At 38.6% G+C, this 22,329-nt stretch overlaps 1 protein-coding gene across 5 annotated transcripts in view; it reads left to right on the forward strand.

Moving 5' to 3' along the window:
* The window catches only part of SHOC2 (SHOC2 leucine rich repeat scaffold protein), a 63,647-nt gene that overhangs the window by 12,887 nt on the left and 28,431 nt on the right, over window positions 1–22,329 (forward strand). For 3 of the 5 annotated variants that reach the window (XM_030276390.4, XM_030276391.4, XM_072931245.1), the window contains one exon: window positions 11,141–12,075. In XM_030276390.4, the coding sequence (XP_030132250.1) occupies window positions 11,373–12,075 (703 nt within the window). In that variant the 5' untranslated portion in view covers window positions 11,141–11,372. Of the gene's footprint in view, window positions 1–4,278; window positions 4,410–11,140; window positions 12,076–22,329 lie in introns of all 5 variants that reach the window. The other 2 variants (XM_030276392.4, XM_030276393.4) reach the window with 1 other exon arrangement.

The raw sequence follows: 22,329 nt of genomic DNA on the forward strand, positions 1-22,329 counted from the left end.
ACTCCTGTCTCACTTCAGGTGCATGCTGGTGGTTCTCATCTCTCTTTTACCTGTACTGGTGTTTGATCTCTTTTTCTCATCCTTTATGTTTTCCTTGGAAGTGTCTTTCCTGTGATTTTTTCTTTCTTCTTCACTATTTTGAGAATGGTTGAGTGAGAAAGGAACAAGCAGGTAGCAAGTATTAGTTAAAAATAGTTAATCAACTTCTTTGTTAAACTGATTTTTATTTAGTTGGTTTTGGAGTTTCAGGTACAATGTTTCTACAGTGTTTCAGTTTCTTATTCTTTCTGTTCAGGAGCTCTGTTCTCACGTCCTCAGATATTTTCCGAGTATTCTCATAGTGTTCATATATATAGATAGTACCCTCATTTTGAACATATTGTTCTGGAGCATATTGTCATACTAAAATTTGTTCAGTCCTTCAAGTCAATTTGTGAGGCTGTATATTTTTCCTGAGTGCTCTGAGCATATGTCTAATACTTTTTAGATGACACTTGGTTTGAAAAGGACTCACTGTCTTTTAATTTGAGTTAGTTCAGCCTGTGCAATTCATGTGAATGTCACTTAGATGGTTGAAATACCCCTCTCCTGCCCTGTGCATTAGTGCAAAAATTAAGGCTCCATCACTTTTGTTAAGCTGTTAATTGGAGGTTGGGTCAGGGTCACTCTGCAAGGAGCTGAGAGCATCCTCACCTCTGTGCAGGTCAGAGAGGAGCAGATGTGGGCAATCCCTATGCAGGGAATGACTTGTTCTCAGCTTCCAAAGTTCAGTGCAACCCTCTGGTCCATTTACTCAATGGGAACAGATTCTGCAAGGCACAAATATCTGGAGACCAGCAGGCCTGGTGAGACACTGTTGTACCTGAGCTGCTGTAAAGGTTGCATTTTAAATGTTCACAAACAGACAATTTCTTGCTCAATTATCTAGACATTTATGACATCTGTTTTCTGTCTGAAAGAAAGGCCAATAAGGTGCAAAAATGTCACTCACTATAAATAGGCATATAGTACAATTTGTTTTTAATATTTTAGGATAGTGATGTGAACTTTAGTGTAGCTCTAAGCTAGCCTGCTTATTCATCAATTTTTTAGATTTCCATTATCTTTTTAATTTTTTGGAAAGCAGTGAGGTAAAAGGTATTGTTGCAATATTTATACAATGTTGCTTTATTCAGATTGCATCTAAATTTTTTCCAGGTTAGCACTGCTGCTACTCTCTACTTCTGCAATACACAAGCCTTTCAAGTGTGCTAAGAGTCTATCACTGGGCTGATTTTTGACAAGCAGAAATCATGTTTTTCACTGTTTCTAGGAAAATTGTGATTGAAGACTTTTTTTTTTAAGAAAAGAAAAAGATGCCTCATCTGAACAGATTTTGAAGAATCTGCTTGGAAGGGATCATAGTGGTTTTCTTTTTACTTTTTTTTTTCTTTTGAAGGAAAACATCTTGTTCCTGTGAAAGGACCCAATCTATCATGTGTTTTCCAGAATTGTTAGTATGTGTGAAATAATCTTTTAATTGGGCTCAAAGTTACGAGCAGCATAGCGTTCAGTGCTGGGGCTGAGGGTGTTCTGTGCATCAGGCTCTGTGACGTGGGGGTTAGGATGAGGAGTGTTCATGATAGGTCTGGACATTTCATGGTTCTTCACAGAAAGGTGAACAGAGCTTTCTTTTTTGTCCTTGTTTGTTTCACTTTTATCTGCTATCCTGGGAAAGAAATCTCTGGGATCACCTTGGCAATCTGTAGGAATGTGGATGAACTTGCAATAAATTCAAATGCTGTCATTTTGGGTTTTTTTGTAATGCTAATGCATTCAATGTTGAGTGGGGAAGAAAAGATGTAAAAAGCTAAATAAAAATACTCCTAAGAAATTATGAAAATTAAGTTTTCAATATAAAGCAATCAGAATTAGGTAGATGTGAATAAGATGGCTTCCAGTGCTGTAGGTGACTGTACTTGTCAGAGTGTTTAATACCTCTCCAGTCACTACATGCTTTTGCCATCTCCAAGACCCCTTCTCCATGCAGTGTGTAGGAGCAGGAGTGGTGCCTGTTGACTGATTATTTTCTCTGTATTTTTATGTCTGTGATACTCTCTTATGTAGAATTTCTTATCAGCTGCTTTTTGCCCATCACCTGTGCCTGCCAGCCTCCTGTCCTTGTTCTTGCTCCAGCTCCTGCCTGTTTCTCAGCTTGCCTGTGCTCCAGGCAGGAGCTTTTTCTTCTGTGTGCCTGCTGTGGCCCAGAGGAAGGTGGGGAGGACAGTAGGAGGGAGTCTCAGCTGAAAGGAAAGCTGAAAGGTTTGGCCCCTCTGGGTTTGACTTGCTCTGTGGGAATGCCTTGTATCAGAAGCTGTTGGTGTTGAGGAGGTGAAGCAGGCTTGGGCTGTATGAAATACTCAGAGCTCTGTTGCTACAGGAACTCCTTGTAGTTTTCTTATTAGACTTTGAGTGGCCAGGAGTGAATATGTGGTGAAATTCACTGTGGCACAAACATTATAATAGATTTGAAGTCCCTAGTCTAAACTAAAAATGCCATAGTTATGGAATTGGTGTTCAGATTACCTTCAACTTGAACAAAGCCATGTGCTTTTACCAGCTGTTAGTCTTGCAAACGGCTCAACCAAGTAAATTATCTTATCTTTTCCCTCTATTCTTATGTTCCCTCAAGGCCCCTTTCTCCAACCCCAAAACAATCCAAAAAACCCTGGGGGCTGACAGGCAGATGCTGCACAATGTCAGCTTGAAGGAGAGAAGTCTTACAGATCAAGGTGTTTGAAGAAGCCTTTGCCACAGAGCCCTGGCTGTGTGCAGGGCCACCTGAATCACCCATGGAATGCATCTGTTTGTTTCAATAATACTTCACTGCTGTATGTCATTGTGTTTAATTGTGTTATGCTCAATGGGGGAGAGCAGCTGAAAGTTTTGAAAGAGGCTTGGGAATAATTTTGGTCTTCATCACCTCCTCAGGGTGTATAATGAGCCTACATTTCCATGGTGCCATTAATTTGTGAAGTTCCTCAAGGTATTTCTGAGTTGCTTTGGCTTCTCCAGCTGTGGCTGAGCAGTGGTGCAGGAGCATGGAATCCATTGGAATGTGGTAATCTGCTTAACCATGTGCAGTAATGCAGCATAAGAGGGTGAGGACAGGGAGGGAATAATGCAAAAGGCAGTTGAAACTGAGTGGGCAGAATGCAATTAACCTCAGAAATGTAGCAGTTAAAAATGAGACTCCAGCTGGAGTGGGCACACATAATACAGGAAAAATACCATTTCTCTTTGACAGTTTCTAGTTTTTGCATCTGAGTATTTGGATGGCAGAAGTGGTCGGTCACATCATTAGGCAAATGATTGCTGGAGAAAAGAGATGAGAATATTAGTTAGCTGAAACACAGTAATTTCTTTGTCCTCATGTTATATATATATATATATATATTCACCTGGCCTGAATCAGTTGCTTTCACCAGGTAAGATGCATTTATCTGAAAGAGTCGGATTAAAAAATCAAACAAAAAAGCCTCACTGGAAAGAACATTGCTTGAGCAGTACTAGGGGAAGATGTGTAGATTTTTTTGGACTTTTCATTCAGAATAGTTTACATTTGTTTTGGTTTCTGGTAATATTTAAATATATAATGGAAACTTTTGGGAAAATATACTGTCATAAAGAAACAACTGTAGCTGATCATGTTTCAGTTTTAAAATAAATTTTATTTAATTTAGTTGTAATGAAGCAGAAATGTACACTTAGGTTTGAGCAAATTTGATACTGACTGTGGTTGTTATCTTTTCTCTGGAAAGAATGCTGATCTGTTCAAGGAACTAGTTATTTTCTAAGAACTGGTCAGATCCAAAATATGTTAATGATTTTAAAGGTGAGGAGGTGTATTATTGGCAACTTGTGGGTAAAGTATTTTTTTGGACTTTGACAGACACTTCTGTATCTTCCAAACTTACAATGTTAGTTGAAAAGTAAATGTTACTGCAGATTTTCTTTTCAATGCATTAGTTACATTTAAACTAGCTGTTCAATAAAACAAATATGTCCTGGCTTTTGTCATCTTAACTGAAGATCAAGAACTGCAAATAATTTTAGCTCAAAACAATAAAAAATTGAAGAGAGGCCAGATATTGTTCAGTGCTGAGCTGCAATAATGTTGTTATTGCGGCTTTGTCTGCTACAACATAGAAGGTAAAGAGTCATCACTCCTTTTCATGTACAAAATTGTGTTAAAAACACATCTTAAGTTGTTTTTTAAATTTTTTTTTTTTAACATAGTGTTCCTCTGCAAAAGGATCCAGTGACATACAGTCACTAATTATGGTCAGAAAATTTGAGGGACTGATTATCATCCAGCACTGAACTTTGTGAAATAGTCATAATTATTACAGAAAACCGTGTTGAAGAAGGTGAGCAAACTTACTGCAGAGATAACTAAACAGAGCACTGCTATAATGAACGAGATTTTTCGTTGATAATCCTGTGTTGCTGTTTGGGGCTAGGGTGGGATGCTACCTTAGATAGTAATTGTTTTTGTTTAGCTGTGATGGGGTTTTGTGTGTGCTTTGTCCCAGTCTTTGTAGGATCAACATAACTTAATTTGTTGATAATATAGATAATTAGTAGATAATGTTACTCTGCTGTTGCTTTGTGTGTTTACTTTCTCTCTTGCTTATAATTAATGTTTAGTCTCATTTTTAGTAGGTTTTGTTTAGATAAGTTGTTTTTATTGCTCAGAGGAAATGATGAATGAATAAAAAATATTTGATGCTGGTTTGTAGTTTGTATCATCACCTTTGGTGGGACCAGTGCCATTTTCTGTCAAATTGGTAACAAAACAGTGTGTGGCAGGTTGCTTCCTTTGTTTATAGGAGCTGCTGAAGGATCTGAATAGTGTGTCTGGGTGCTGTAGTGGTAATAGTGAAAGGTTGTTTTATATTGGAAATTAAGTTTATGCTACAAGTGGGTGATCTTTATTCAAAGGAGGGTATTGGGTGGATTGGGAGCACTTTCTCTTGCAGAAGATTGTATGCCACTATGGACAGAGATCTGTTGTATGGTCACAGAAATAAGAACTGGGTTTTCCTAGACTCGTATATCCATTTAGAATGACCCTTTTAAGAGATATTAGATCCCGCACTAAGTCCTGGAAATTTGTTTCATCTAGAAAGTTAGGATTTTCAAATTTCTTGTATTATGCAGGATTACACAGCCTTCTGATACAGTGAGTTGCCATGGAAATAGAGACGTGCAGCAAAAGGTACGTGCTGGGGGGCCACACATGCAGAAGTACTTTTTGCATATTAAAATAAGCTGCTCCATGGAGTTAGCAGAATTCTTTGCTCTTGGAGTCTATTTCTACAAAAACATGCAATGGTATGTTATAACTTGGCCAAAAACTAGTGGGTTTTTGTTCCTGCAAAGGAGAAGAAGAGAGAGTGCTTCATAAAAATAATGTTGGAGCGCACAGAATGAATATACATGAGTATGTATATTTTTGTACTTGCTAGGTGAGTTCAAAGTCAGGGCACAAAAGATTTTCTCCCTCCTAGGAACTTAAGGCGTGGGTGACTTTCTGTCTGCAAGCATGGGGCCTTTTTGTCCCCACTGCTCTGGACTTTGGTACGTGACCTGGCACTTAGTGCAGGGAAGTACTTCCAGAGAGCAGCAAAGCTGGTGACTGGTGAGTGAAAAGACGGATCCCAAAGCTTCAAAGCCAGCAGTGATGTCCATGTGCCTGCCCATTTGCTCTGGAAGGGCACGGCTGTGTCAGAAGCTGGGATGGGATGTCCTGGGAGATCTGCCTGGTTCTGCAAGCGCACAATGATCAACCTTCGAAATCTTAAGAAACTCACTTGCTTATTTATAGTTACTCCAGGTGTAACTGCACATAGGTTTATAATTAGGTGCCTATAGTTACAGATGTGATTGCAGATTTAAAGACACCACAAGTGAGGTGTAAGGAAGCCCTTAGAGATGGTCTAAATGCAGTTGTTGCCCCTTTGCTCTGAGGTTTGCTCAGTTGTCTCTACCCGCAGGTTTTGCTGGAATGCGAGGCTGGGTTATGCTCGGCTCTTTGGCAGCCGGGGAAGCAGCAAACAGTCGGGCTGCTCTTGGCTGCAGTCCTGTGGCAGATGAAGATGTTCTGAAGGGCTTGGAGGGCTGTCAGAGCCCAGGCCTCCTCCTTACCCAGCTCCACAGGCTCAGGCTGTGCCTGCAGTGAACAAGCCGCTCCCTCAGCGTGAGAGGGGATTAGGGTGAAAGCTGTGTCACATCCTGGGGTGTTGAAATCAGGCTGAATTGTTAGTCTGTGAACTACCATCTGCTGGCCATCCACTTAGAGGACTGAGATGAATTTAATGGTCAGCCTTCTCTATAGAACGAGCCAGCCAGGGTAGCTGGCACCATGGCAGTTTTGCCCTGCTGCCATTGAGCACCCTGTACTCTGGAATAACAGGTTTCTTCCCAAAGAAGAAAAGCTGTCTAGCTGGCATATTTCAGGAGCACTGCTTTTGTTGAGATAGATGAGGTGGTTTTTGATCTCTGATGGAGTGATGGCTGGTTGCTCCCTTGCTGTCTCCATACCTCTGAGTGAGGCTTTGTGTTTAGAGGAGCTGTGCAACCACTGGTGACTGATTCAGCAGTTTGCTCGCAGCTGGCCCGTGGTGGCTGCAGTGGCAGATGAAAACTCTGTAGGTCAGATGTTTGAAGCTAGCAAATTGTAGGAGAGAATGTGCTTGGTTTGCAAGTGACTCGTTGGCTTAAGCTATTTGGGTTTCTAAATGAAAGTAGTCACTATGGTTGAGGTTTTTTTGGGTTGGCTTTTTTTTTTTTTTTCTTTTTGCATATGTGGTATTGAAAATGGAAATTCATTGTAGCCATTTGGGCTAAGTTTTAAATTTCATCCATTGCTTATTGATGTGTTCATCTTTGTGGTGTGCTGGAATATGAAGTGCTTTTGATGTATCCCATGCTTCTCTAATTAAAAGGTAAATACTTTTAACAAGGTAGATTGTTGTTTTACTGTGTTTGTTTCTGAAGAGATGTTGCTGCATTTATCAGATAGCATTTGAACTCTGCCTTGTTTTTAAGAATCACTTAGGACTGACTAATCAGAAATACCTAGATCAGAATTGCTATCTCAGAACATTTTATTTATTGTGTAGTACAATAATTGCTTAGTCCAGAGTGTCAAGTATGATCTGATTCCTTATTTCTTCAACTTGTTTTTTGTTTGGAATGATTCTCTGCTGTTATTTAGCTTGAAAAGCCCTAGCCATAGTGTTGTTTAAGTTTAGTACAAACACAGAATGAAGAGAAAAATCATTGCTATTGTGCTAAAAAGTTCTATATGTAGTAAAAAAATTTCTTTTCAAATGCAGGCCTGTATGTCTCTTGCTACATTACAGAAGTAAAATTCTGTTACAACTGAATGTAATGTGCTACACTTAAGTGAAAATGATGCCTTAGATATTACATGCTTAGAATATCAGAAATGTTTATGGTTTGGAGTGCCTGGTTTGGCTACTGAAACACAGAAGGGGAGCCAGTAAGGGTTTAGATGGAGCTGTAAAGTGACCATTTTGTAAGATGACGTGCCACTATGATTTTCCTTTGGCAGAGAAAACTGCTGTTGGTTAGCCTCGTCACTTGAGAGGGAAATGTTTCAGCTGTGGGAGACTCTATTTCATTTAACAATTTCTTCTTCAAGCCACCTCTGTGAACTCACAGGAAACTTTCATATAATTACAAGTCACAAGACGCTTGAATGCATCCTCTGGGAAGTGAAGGACTGCTGGGAGTAATTCATGTGGGGAACAGCCTGTTCTGGGGGGTCCCCCTGCTTTGCAGTAGTGGGCAGGAGACAGTTAAGGCTTTTACAGCCTTACTTGAATAGCAGTTGGCTGAAATCCTTTATCTCAAGCCTCATATTGTGTTAGATAGCGACCAGGAAACATCGGTATTTATATTGCCAAGTTGCAGTGATTAGTGTAATGTTGTTCCTAGAACTGCAAAATGTTCCTACACTACCATACTTTTAATAAAGCATTTATTGCATAAATGTTTTAGGTTGTATTGCTCAGAAAAAACTGAGATCTCTTTTCAATTACTTGTACATATATTAAAAAAAAATCATTAAAATTTACAAGGAAAATGTGTTCTTCATATCCAGACAGTAAGGAAGGTGATACAGTTTAAGATGAAGTTGCATCTGTTTCTGAAGTTTCATCAGTTACAGATAACAGAAAAAATGAAGTGCATCTGGTTTATGTTCACCAGACATCAGGAGGAGTGGATCAAAACTCTGAAGTTGGTTATTTATAGCTATTTACAAATATTTTACTTTTAAAAAGTAATATTTGGAACAGGGAAGGGATTATTTTCCTTAACTTCTTTGAAAGTTTTTTCCCCCTCACATACTGTGCCGAGCAAGAGTCTTATTAAATTTTCCAAGTTCTCCAGGACATAATAGTTAAATGTTTTTATGTCAATTAATATTGACAGGAAGTCAGTTTGAACAGCATTGGAAAATGGAAGTAGTTGGCAGAACTAGCTAATTTCACTTAATTTCCTTTTGCTAAAAATATCTCTAAAAGAAGCTCTCCTTTTGAGATACAATGAATGCTTGTTTGACTGTGGTTTAGAATTGATGGTGACTCTTGTCCTTTAACTGAAAGAGCTTGAAAAATATGCATAACCTTTTGAAACATATTTAACTTCCTCTGCAGTATATGTTACATGCACGCCCACCAAAAGTTTACATACATGTTTGACTTGATGTATGTGAATAACCCCATCAGCCTGAGTGATCTGCAGTAGGGATCATGTAAAGCAACTTATGTGAAGTCGAACATTTAATTTCTTTCTAGGTACAATTGAAATTATTGCTAACCAAGACAGTGAAATGCTTCCAGATTATTTGGAGCACTTGCACTGCCGAGCTGCTTTCAGCAGCACTAATCTCCAGCAGTCTTTCCTTTTTGAGGCTCTTTCTAAACCTCCTCCAGCTGCTGTGCACATAAGAAATGAAACAAATCTCTTGGTGGGTTCTAAATTTGATTAAATTGAAAGCTCAAGAGAGCAGCAGCCCTTTGAGTATTTTGCACTTCAGTGACTCAATGAGGAGCAGTAGCTGTTCTGGCATTGCTACACCTCTCTTTTCTGTGTATTGTGGGCACTCACAAACTGTGTTAGTTCTGGATTCTTTGTGTTACTGTTTCATAATGAAAACCTTGTCAAGCCTTTTGAGCTTCCACCCTTTAGTCAGCTGTGTTTTTGCTTTGGGAGTCATTGCATGTCCTATTACTGGCGTTTTACAAGCATGTAGATTATACATTGCTGAGGAGAAGTTTTAAATATAATCTGGTGAGGTTAGTAATCTTGGGGAGAGGTCAAATTAATAGATGATGTAAAAGCCATGTGGAAATTTTAAGGACGGGACCAGTAAAGAACTTCCAGTAAAGAACTGGCATGTGCTGCTTTAGAAAACTCAACAGTGCAGAAAATTTCCAATTTAAGAACTGTTTTTGCTTGCTGCTGCTAGCATTCAGCCACAGTCCATTATAACAGAGTTGTCCAGAACACAGGAACTGCAGGCAGTTTTGGGCTTCTTTTTGGAGGGAGGGCTTCTCTTTTTTGATATTACAGTGTCTGTAGCACACTTGGTGATGCTGCAGCAGTAATGAATCAGGGTGAAGGACTGGAAGGGAATTACAGCTGGGGTAAAGTGCCTTGTCCTTCTGATTATCTTTAAATAGATTTTGAAAAATCTTTAAATCATCTTTCATTTACCTTTAAAAAAAAAGGAATGATTATATATATATATATATATATATATATATATATATCAAAATGTTCAGCTTTGTGTTCTCCATGTACATTTTTGTATTTGAAGGTAATCATACATAGCATGACCATAGTTAAAAATGGTTACTTGAGCTTTGCTAAAAAATGTTTGTATTTATAGTACTTGCTGATGGTTTAAGTATGCAAAATATTATTAAATTGTTTTTGATTACAAGCTTTATAACTTGTGCAGAAGTTGGAAAGCAGGACACTGACACAGTTCCTGTGAAGGTTTTAAGACTATTTAGACAAGGTGGTTGGTAAACAAGGGACCGTTTTTCAGCAATGGGTACTTCATATCAAAGCTAAAATGTGGACTAATATGACATGAAATTATTGTTGCCATTGATTGTTTGTTTTTCTTCCACAAAGATTCATTCGAAAACCTTTTCACATTACTCAGAATCATTGAGTTCTTGGGCATGTTGTGTGTTTTGAATTGAAACATGGAGAAAGGCTATTTTCCGTGATGCATGATGATTTTGTAAAAATGTAAATGGGTCTTTATGGATTTGAGACATCTGTTCACTTAGTGGTCATTGAGGGGGAAAATTCAAGATATGGTAAAGATATATTGTGTCCTACTCCCAAGAGAAATTCCTTCCTAATTTTGCTTTTCTTGAAGCATAATATATTATCTCTTCTGAGCTTTGGGCTGGCTTTTTGATAGGTGTATTTTAAAAATCCTTGTGCTTGGTTCTTCAAAGCACGTGAATCTGGTGAGAATGTTCTGCTCCACATGAAAAGCAGAGAACTGCTGTTCAGAGCTGGTCAGAAGAGAGATCTCAAGGCAAAGTGTTTGTGTTACTGAGCATATTAGATTTTAGTGTAGATTGAACTGAGATTCTTTTGTTCTGAAAGAGTAAGCCTGTACGGGTTTCTTTGAAGAGGTAGACACTTAAAATTATAGCAGATATTTATTGGCTGATTGGGCATTGAGGGAAGAGAGAATATTCATGTTGAGGACCAGGAGGTTATTGTAAGAGCTAGGTAAGACATAAAATGGTGACTCAAATGTAGTACTGAAGGCAGTATTATGTTTAAGAATTGTGATTTTTCTTCCCTCACATATACTGCTTAGCACAGTTCTTGTACCACAGTGAATCTTGTACCACAGTCTTGTGAGTCATGTGTAGTATTTTTGGTTTAGCCTTGGGTTTTTCATTGACATTTGAACAGGACAGATCATTAACCTGAGTTAGTGAGCACAGGTAGAATTGATGTAGAAACACTCAATATTTAACTGGAAGTTTTATATTGACACTAACTTTGTCTTCTGTTCTCTATGTTCCAGAAATACTAATACGGAGCATTTGAACTGATCTCTACAGCTGAATCTCCTGATAGCAGGATTAGGAAAGAGTGCCTTCAGAACCAATATGTAGCAAATGGGTGTCACACCTCTGAAGCTCCTCCCTGGGTTCAACACTTGTGTGTTTTAAGGATCCTTGTTGCCTCAGCATTGAATTGTTCTTGTGGACTTCAGAAACAGATTTCATGCGGTGCTTGCTGAACGTTGAGTCACCATGAGTAGTAATCTAGGAAAAGAAAAGGACTGTAAAGAGAAGGATCCAAAAGTCCAATCGTCAAAAGAAAGGGAGAAAGAGGCAAAGGCCTCCGGAGGATTTGGGAAAGAGAGCAAAGAAAAGGAGCCTAAGACCAAAGGGAAAGATGCCAAAGATGGAAAGAAGGACTCCAGTAGCACGCAGCCTGGGGTAGCTTTTTCAGTGGACAATACAATAAAAAGACCTAATCCTGCCACAGGTACTCGCAAAAAATCCAGCAATGCTGAAGTGATCAAAGAGCTAAATAAATGCCGGGAAGAGAATTCTATGCGCTTGGACTTGTCCAAGAGGTCTATACACTTGCTTCCATCAGCTATCAAAGAGCTAACGCAGTTAACAGAACTTTATTTATACAGTAACAAACTGCAGTGCCTGCCTGCAGAGGTGGGCTGTCTCGTGAACCTGGTGACGCTGGCTCTGAGTGAAAACTCACTCACCAGTTTGCCTGACTCTCTTGATAACTTGAAGAAACTGCGCATGCTTGACCTGCGGCACAACAAACTGCGAGAAATCCCCTCGGTGGTGTACAGGCTAAGCTCCCTCGCCACTCTGTACCTACGCTTTAATCGTATAACTACTGTGGAAAAGGATATCAAAAACTTGTCAAAACTCACCATGCTTAGCATACGAGAGAACAAAATCAAGCAACTACCTGCTGAAATTGGTAAGTGATTGTACTGACTGAAAGTGTGATGCTGCTTTTACGTTCGCTGCAGTTCAGTTACTTATACATAGACTGCCACTTTTCCAACTGCACTTTATTTAAAACTACATAAAATTATGCTCTTGATAATACTGTTCCACTGTTAGCTTGCGAATAGTCAATACCTTGTACATATATATTTTTAAACAACAAAAGCCCTTTATCTTCATCTGTCATCTTAAAATCAGATGTATATTGTTTTCATCTTTGCTTTGTACTTTCACATATTGTGTCTTGAGGGCCCAGATGGTTTAAAAAAAAAAGAGGTACAGGGGCATTTTTTATTTTAAGATTTTTTATAAATCATTTATGAACTGTTCCAAGTTATAAACACATTATGGGCATGTTACAGAGGGGTGTGACCACAGTAATACAAGATAGAATAGATAGCTATTACCATGAGCAAGCCGTTGGGTGCTGTAACAATTAATAATCTAGGTTAACGATTTGTGCAAGTGTCTCTCTTTTGTAAGTCATGAATGTATTAATACATGGACTCTGAAGTGACCAAATGTACACATGGCTGATGATTTTTACAATTTGGAATGAATAGTATTTGTTTTTCCAAACATTGTTACCAAAGTTCAAAAGATGGTAAACTAGTGTGAAAGTGAATTATTATTTTAAATAGTTTATTACATAAAATGTGCTGGACTAGCTGTATATCAGAACTTCTGTGTTGTTCCTAATATATCTTGCTTCATGGAAAATGTCTTTATAACACTGTTCTCAAGCAATGTTTGAACAATGTGTGTGCCCTATAAAAGTGTGATTATGTTAATCAGTAAGTTTTTTTCTATAGGTCACCAGTTTTTAAAATGCAAGTATAGTTTAGCCCTTTTAGGGGGTGGGGCAATATAAACTTCACACAATTAAGAAACTGCTTTGACTTTCTTCAAGTGTGAAAAAAAAAAACCTTGTGAAAGCCCTTGTAACACTGTGAGTAATAACTCCCATGCTCTGTTTCCAAAAGCTGCTGTGGGACTTTCCTATTGTCCAAGCCAGTGTGTGAGTGTGTTGCTACTGAAGTGGCCTCTATTTTGCAAAGCTTGGGAAATGCTCTTGTTTGTATACCTGATAGATCTTTCTCAAGTCAGCACTGTTTGCTCTTTATTTGGCATGTTGATATGAAAAATGTGTAAGGTAACATGTTCTTGATGGTGGGAACTTCTGGACATGCCTTAAACTGCTAATCCAGTTACCAGCAATGCCCAGTACAGTGAGCTTTGACCCTGGTAACAGGAGGGAAGAAATGCAGTGGTGATGCCAGCTGTTGGTCTGAGCCTTTGGCTCCCTGTGACAGCTGCTGAGGATGGATTCTGCTGGAGCTACAGGAACACTTTTTGCTAGACAGGAATGAAAGGGTTGAGGTGATACGTTTTCTGATCCACGTGCTTTTTGAATTGTCATGAGCATCTCAACATCTCTTTGAATTTCCCTTGGGAGATTGAAGGAATTAAAATTTTCGACTATTTTGACATTTCAGTTTAAGTTCAACAGCCTAGTTGGATTGTTTTACTGATCAACAAATGGTATTGGAAACCATGGGGCTGATGTTTACAGAAAACCCAGCATACTGCATCTTTCTACACTCATTGAAGAAATTGTGTCCAATGTAGCTGGTTGAGCTGTTGTACAATTGTCAGTATTTTACCTGGTTCTGTTTGTGGCTCAGTTATTAGTTAATCTAGGAAAGAGCCATCTTCTGAGGTTCAACTGGGGATAGTGCTGCATAAATTTAGCTAGTAGTTACCAGTAGTTTGTGAAGAAAAAACTTCTGTGAGGTGTTGGATCCTAGTGCTTGGTGTTCAGAAACTTCTTGTGTATTTGATACTGCAGATATTGCTGCTGCTGAAACCTCTCTATTTCTTTTGTTTCTTGAATATGGTTTACTGGAAGTATGTAATGTCTGTATGTGTTTTTTCACAGTAGTCTTGAAAGAGATAATGTGTAACTATTTAATGGGAGAATTAGTAGGTACTTGAGTCATGAACATGTGACTTGTTTCTTCTGTATTTTTTAATTGTCTTGATATGTGTACAGGCAGTGTTCTCAGTTCTCTATAAAACCCTAGCTTGAGAACATTAACTACTTTACTTCTGTCTTTGTATCCAGCAGTTAGTCCTGCCTTTAATTTGAATTGTGATAATGCTCATGTGCCTTTTTATGGGTCAGCACCTCATTGTGGAAGGCCTTTTAGAAGTACAAATGCAAGACAACTGTCACCCTTATGAAGAATTTAAAAGGGAAATCATCAAATTCAAGCATCCTTTCTTATTCAAAGTAAACTTCTCAGACTAGGTTGCCTGAAATGGAATCAGGTGAAAAATAAAATTAATTGATCTTTAAGTCACGCAAATAATTTAAACTGCCCAGACACATTGTACAAGCATTTGAAAATCTTTTTCGTCAGAGTAAAACCAGATAAGATAGTTTAACTTCTGTAATTGATTTCTACTCACTTACTTTCATGTTACTTTTTTTGATTAAATACTTGAATTGAAAACAGCTGAAAATTGAAACTACTGAGAACTGTATTTCTGACTTTCCAATGGAATTTGTTTCTTTAAACACTTACTATTTCTCTACATTTCACTTACACACTTCAAAAAAACCCTTCCCTTTTAAGTCTCAATGCTTTTAATTCCTTGTATGTTTTATAATATGGTATCTAAATGTTGTAAACTAGCAAGCACTCATATCAGCTTGTAAATAACACAGAAATTTTTGTTGCTGCAGAATGGAAAGTAAAATGAAGCCATTATCTTTTACAAAGCAATATCATGTGGAGCATTTCAAATTCTTTTAAAAAATGCCCCATTGTTCTAAGGCCTAAGGCTCACAATGGCATGCTAGTGTGCTTGTTCATATTTTTAAAAATTCAAAGCTTATGCAACCTGCTGCCTTGTCCAGAGAGGAAGAGTTTTGCAGCAGTTAACTACAATGTGTTCATGTTGCTGATCTGGTGCACACTGTGCAAAGAATCCTGGGTTTTCTTTACTTTGTCTTTTGAAAGTAGGTGTGCTACAAAAAGGTTGATCTGGACAAAAAGAAAATTAAAGATCCAGACTTCAGTTTGAAAAATGTTGTTATTGTTTCCTCAGAGAGGGATGGCATTAAGTCTTACCCTGGTGCTACAGACTGGTGATGGCTTTCACTGTTACTAAACAAAAATTTTCAGGTTTGTGTAAGAATAAGTCGCTTTCCAACTTTTGGACCTTGTTATTTTAAAATAAAGGGTCACTTGATTTATAAACAATCATCCCATTGCTTTTCTAGGAATCTTTATTCTCCAGCCTTATTAAATAAAGTTTATTTTCCTTCTACTCTTACTGAAATAAATTGAATGCGGGACATTTAAGTGCTCTGATAATTGAGACGTTTCTTCCAACACGCAGCATGTCTTTGAGTAGTTGATTTTTTTGTGCCAGTGATGTTCCATTGTTCTTAAATGGAGCACTTTCCCTCTGTTGCCTACATTTGTTCTCAGGTGGTCCTGGAAACTGTTTTACAACTGACCTGTTTAAGGTGTTTGTTGTTTTGAGGAAAACCTGGAAGAGGTGAACCTGCCAGCTCTGAGCTGCTGCGAAACAAACTAAAGTTTGGTTCTATGTTTGACTTTAAACTTTCTTTAGTAGCTAAACAGCACAAACTTTAATTAGGTGACTACACCTGAGAAAAAGTTGCTTTGCATTTAAAACAAGCATTTTAGTGAGAAAGAGGAAGTGTTTTTATCTACAGTTACTGAACAGATGTGTGTGCTTCTGATCTTTCCCCCCACCCCCAGAATTAAGCACGTCTCATTCCATGGCATCCAGTTGCTTTATTATTGGTAGATACATACTAAATAATTTCTGCTTGTATTCATCAGACTTCTTGTAAGACTTTTCTAGCAACGTCTATATTGCTACTACATTTTAAATGCAATTTGAAATTATTTCAGTTGACTGAGTAGTAAGCTGAGGTCTTGCCGTGCATTGTTGTATTTTCAAATATAAACATATTTGTTTCAATAAATTGTAAAAATACTTAAGTACTCTGTTTTGGTTTGGGTTTTTTTTTTTTTTTTCATGTTTAGTCAAAAGCTCTGCAGGTGAATTAGTGGGAGGTTTAATGAAATGGATGTGCTGATGTGTAACAGGTCCATGATACTGAAAGTGGCAGGACCTACTCCCCTCCTGGCAGCTTCCCAGATGCTGCGTTTGTTGTCTGATACTTTAGGGAGTTGAAATGGGTGTAGTTTCAGATCAGCCTGGAACTGGGGCAGGGAGAGCATGAACTGGGGCAGGGAGAGCATGAACTGGAGCAGGGAGCCCTGGGATCAGCGGGGCAGGCTGCAGCTCTCTCCATAGGATTGCTCTTGTGTATGAGCATGGCAAGTGCACTGTAGGTGCTCTGAGGAAGGTTGGATTGCTGTCTGCAGAGAGCTGTTGAAAATGCAGAAAATTACATTTTCAGAATCTTTTTCTCCCTTTCCTGGTACTTTCCATACCTTGTACCACAGAACCTGGTGTAGCTTGTTGGAATCCTGGTAGCGTGAGCTCAGCTGCACCTTATTGAAACAATGTTTTTATGTATAGTGGTGAGAATCCATTGATAAGAGTTTCTTGATGGCAAAGCTACTCTGTTATTCTTTCTTACAAATTGCATCCTACCTAACAGTGGTGATAAATTGTTTCAGAGTGTGTCTTGCCCTGGTTTTGACTCTAGCCCTAAGCAAACGTGCATAGAAACAGAGTACGTTTATATATGAGGCTTAACCTGACTCCTTGCCCACATCCAGCTATTTTTGTGTCAGGGATTTCCCGAGTCTGATGCAGCTTGTTTCTTTAGTAGTTCTCAGTACACTCTTCTTCCAAAGGCTTGGCCATTTTTTTCCTTTAAACTCCTCAAAATGCCTTTCTTTAGTAAGGTCAGCAAGTTTGCTTTGAATGTTGTTCCTGACCATAAAGGTCAGGAACTGTTACGCAGGTGTTGAAAATATATATCCATATATACATACACACACAAGCACACCAAGTGCAAGGCAGAGTTTACCTGTTCACCTGACTGTTCAATCTCTGGTGGCATCCATGAAATAAAACCTTAACAGAAAGGTTTCTCTGTGAAAACTTTCCCAAAAGACAATCTGGAGGGATAATTGTGGGGATGAGTTCACAAAGTGGACACCAGCTTCATCTCTTTATCTGGTAAATTGTCCATTCCACTAAGATCAAAAAGTGGAAGATTAGAATGGAAGAATGTGAATGCTTTGGTGAGTCAGGCAGTCAGCATGAGAAGGATGGAAACCAGAGGAATTGTCTTGGGATGAGGCCAAGCAAATGTTTCAGTTTGCAGGCTGTTACTTAAGCAAGCCTTTTGCATTTCTTATATTTGGAGTTTTATTGCATTCCTCCATGTTGTGTTGAAGGAATTGTTTTGCAAAATCAAGTTGATAATATTTTCTTTGCAAAGACAAGGTTGAATCTTATACCAGTTTTGAATATTTTTGTCTTGTTAGCATGCACAACTCAAATAGAAATAATATTGTCAACGTGTTTGAAATTACATTTACATAGTTTCTGCAAGTTTCTTGAGACTCCAAATATTGTGTTTTCTGTCTGTGAATGCAACTCCTTTTCTGGGGAGAATCTGGTCAGGGCTGTTCCACAAGGGAAATATTTTTAGAATGTAATTTGGGGAATCTGCCTACACCAGACTAGGAATGTCTTTGAGACTCTCTTCTCCTCTTCTCTTCCCCCATCTACCCAATATTTAGATAATTTGTTTTCTTCACTGCTTTGAAACTCTTTTTCATAACACTTGCACCTGTTTTGTTTTCAGTAGTATAGACAGTGGACCAGATGTGTGCAGCCACATTAGTTCAAGTCTACTCACTCCATGCTGAATGTGGTGCCTCCTTATTAAATGTCTTGTTAGTTGCAAAGCTTTTCAGTGATGCTCTGAATTTCATTCCCCTCCCCTCTTTTTTATTTTTTTTTTTGTTTTTTAAGCAGATCTGATAATATAGAGAAATATTTGTTTACATTATTTGTATCTAAGAACACCTTCTTGTACTTCATCAATTTGAAGGAAAAAGAAAATTGTGTTTCTGGGCTTAATTGGTGTGGTAATGTCTGCAAACAGTAGTTGAGAATACTTTTCTATATTTTTATTTTAATGTGATAAAAGCATGAAGTTGTGAACAGTAGTAGAATAAATATAGGCATTGATGCATGTGTGTTGGTCTCTAGAAGTCAGAGATAATGACTGCTTATTTGATCCAGTTCTGGTAGTTTTCTTGAGCTGCAGGAAAAGTGTAGAACTCCTTTTGACCAGCTTCAGCTTTAGTATCTGGGTTCTGATTCTTGTGAAAGCTCTTGTGGGGATGCAGTTTTGTCTTGTCAGCTAGTCAAATTCCTCCTGATTACGCTTTCTTCAGACTGGCTTTAGGATAGTGATAAAGTAGTCCTGCCTTTTTGATTTGATTGCAGAACTTACTGGGACGATGCCACAAGTGTAATTCCAGTAGATGCTGACAGCTTGTTAGAAATCCAGGGTTTTAAATTTTTTTTTAATCAATGCTGCAATTATTTTAACTATTTGAATATTTTAATAAGTACTGAAGAGAGGGGAAAAGTCACTTCCCTCAGGCTGCCCTTGCTAATGTCACCTGGAAGGTGGTTAACCTTTATTATTTGAGAGCTTGCTCCACATTGAAAATGGATGGGATCCAGATGTTACCCCAGGTTCAGCTTCACCAGGACCCATTGGTCCTTCCCTGCAGAGCTGTTTCTCTCCTCCTGGTGCAAGGTTGAACCTCTTTACAGGGTTATTCCCTGCTAGGTGCAAGACTTTGCCTTTGTTTTGGCACTCAAATTGAGTTTCTGCTGTCCACCTCAAATTCTGCTTTGAGCCCTTGCTAAGACTTTTCTCTACATTTTGCATGTTTGGGATTTTGTTTGAACATGTTTTTAATTTTATTTGTATTTGTTGCTTTCAGTTATAAGCAATAAGTAGTAAGTCTTTGCTGTTGTGTCTTGTTGAAGCTTGTTTTAGAGCAGATTTTGAGTCTTTTCAGCTGAGGTTCTGTGGTTTTGAGTGGTTCCCACAACTAGATCCCGGTGTGCATTCTGTATATTGAGAATAATATTACTGTACTTATTTCTTATATGAATATTTTAACTTTGATAGTCAGTAAGTCACTCATGACCATATTAAAATTGTATTCCTTCTCCTTGGTAAGTATTCTGTGTAAGATAAAGCTGTGCAGTAATAATTCAGAATAGCTCTGACTGCTTACCTCTTCTTTTGGCAGTTTGTAATGCAGAACAAAGAGGTCAGTCTGTCTGTCACAGTGATGTACTTGGATTTCACAGAGAGGCAAAAGATTCCAAAACTCTAAAATTGTTTTACATTTTTTTTCTAAAATCAGGAAACCTGTCCCAAAGACTTTTCGTAGACTGAAAATGTTTTCCTTTTAATTTTTTCATTTGGCAGCAGAGAACCAAGTGAAGGATGAGTAACTATGAAAGCTGTGGGAACTGTTTGTAACTTGTTCCCAGCATTGCTGATTTTGGATAATTAATACTTACAAATTAGCTCACAACCAATGTTCTGACACACCAGTCTGAAATCCCACTAATATTTGCATTCTCCTCTTCCTTCTACTTTCCATAAGTGTCTTGATCCTCTTGCTGTGTCATCTGGCCTAGGATTTATCATGTTGTGAAGGATTTCATAATATTCAATCTGATTAAGCATGGGCAGGCATGTCATTAATCCAGTGGAAAACAGGCTACATTACAAATTGTGTTTGCCATCCAAGAGTGGTGTCCACTGAGTGAATTAGTGATTGGAGACACTGAAGCCTCTTTGCTATTGACCTATTTACACTCTCCAACTGTTAATTTGTGTGTACTTCGGTGTTTTTTGATGAAGCAGTATTTTGTGTTTCATATGGTCAAAAAGTTTTTTTCAGTTTTGTAAGTCAGGGCATGTAACCTGGCCCTCTTGTCATAACAGGCTTTCAAAATTGGCCATGAAATGGGACTATAATTCTGCCTCGTTATGCTGAAAATATTAGTCATTTCATTGTCCTGGTTTTCTTGAAGCAGGTGTATGTAGCATTGTCATACTACAGAATTTATTCTTTGTGTGTATGAGAACAACAGTGAGGTGATTGCTCACTGCACCTTTTTTAAAGATTGTTGAGGTGAATACTTAGCTGTATTTTAACAAGTTCTTTTTTAAATGTAAGGTGGTTGGAGTCTTCACAAACTGTCTTCTCTGAAAAATGCATTTGAATTGTGTGATTTTTTTTTAGGGCCTTTAAAGTAGGAATTTTAAAAAACTGCATGCTACGCTGTAACTGACTGTTTTTTGAAGATTATTTATAGAGAAAATGTTTTATGTTTTTCACATGAGCATTGCTCCTACTTTTATTGTCGAGCCAGCTAGTGCATGCAATTCCTGTCTGCTTTCTTGGGGCAGACTTTGAGCTTTAATTGCTTTTTTTCCCCTTTGCAATCACCGTACAATATAGTAAAAAAAAAAAAAGTCCTAGTTTATTTTTTAATTGTTGTGAGAGTGCTTATCCCTTCAATGCAGTTGCAAGTAGTCTATAGAGAATCCTTTATTCACTACTGTGAGCTTAGAACTTGTCTGTTTTGGACATTACTTGTGGCAAAAAGAGTTAGTTCATTTAACCTGTGGTTAGTATTTCCCGAAAGCAGCGATTGCCTTATTGTAATGATTTTGGGTGTTTGAACAGTAATTTAGTGAAATGATACAGGAGTTGTCCACATGACGAAAAGGAATGGGTTTTTCTTCAGGAAACTGCTTTCTGATTAAGGCTGATTTTGATATGCTGCACATTTCTAGCTGACTTATTTCTGTTAAATCAAGATAAAACCATGTTTCAGCAAATTTTAGGTAGTACACAAAAAAATTGCAAATGTTAATTCTTTTACTATGAATAAGATCATGAGTTCCTTACTCATTAGACGTTTTTCTTTTTGTACCTGAACAAATCTTTGCTTTAGGAAAAAGATGTTTGCTTTTTTTTTGATTTTGACATATGCTTCTTACCCTGGCAAAGCAAAAATGACAGATTCAGTTGAATCTTGGTGAAACTTTTTTTTACTTTATTATTTTTTTTTGTTCGAGAAGCAATTCCTCAGTCCAACTACCACTGTTCAGACAATAAGAACACTTCGACTCGGTGAAACATCAGCTCCGGGGAAGAGCATGATGCAGATGGCTCCAGTTTGGCCTCTTTGCATTTGCAGCTCTCTGTGTGTTGTGTGGTGCTCATGGTGTGTGTTTGTGTGCTGGAGCTCCTGGCAGAGCTGTGTTGTGAGCAGTGCTGCACAGCGGGGCCGTTCACAGGCACCGAGCTGCCCCCGGAGCGTGGCTGCCGCTCGCTGTGCCCAGAGCCCCCCTCGTCCCAGGGCGGGATGTGTTCAGTGGTGCCGGGCTCTGAACTGTGCTGGTGCTGTACTCACAGCTCAGAACAGGGAGCTCCTCACCCAGCAAAATGGAGCTTAAAGAAAAGACAGGGCAGGTGGTGCTGGTGTGCCATAGGACATGACTGGCATTGTGTGTAAGGGACTGGACCCTTTTATTTCCTTATTCCTCTGTTTTCCTACACTTGTTCTGTGGGAGTCCAGGGCATCCTTCTGGCTGCCCTGGAAGGCCTGGGACTCTGGCAGGGGCTCAGGAACCCCCCTGTACAGAGCCCTGAGAGACACTGTCTGTGATCTCTGCCCATGGAAAAGAGTTTTCAGTCTTACAGGATGAATTACAAGCTCTGAGTGTTTGATATAAGTAATAACTAAGTGTGGCACGGGTGCAAAAGTAAAATCTTAGGATCTAGATAGGGGGTCCAAGGGGCACAAGATGGAGGAAATTGGGTGTGTCTTGTCCTTTTTCTTCTTCTTCATGCCCTCCATGTTTCACTGTGGTGTTGGCATTTTTCTGTTGGTTTAGGCTGGGGACACACTGTTCAATGTAGGTGACAGATATTGGCACGTTATTGTAAATATAGCACAGGTAGTTTCTGGTATTTAATGTTTGTAACATCCCACTGAGGGCAGAGCCCCACACGCTGCCCTGCAGGACAGAGCTGCAGCAGGGCAGCAGAACAGGTTAGAGATAAACAGAATAAACAACCTTGAAAACAGCACAGACAAATTATGACTTCTTCTTTGGCAACAGGGCAGAAAGACAGAGACT

Source organism: Taeniopygia guttata, chromosome 6, assembly GCF_048771995.1.
Source record: "Taeniopygia guttata chromosome 6, bTaeGut7.mat, whole genome shotgun sequence".
NCBI lineage: Eukaryota > Metazoa > Chordata > Aves > Passeriformes > Estrildidae > Taeniopygia > Taeniopygia guttata.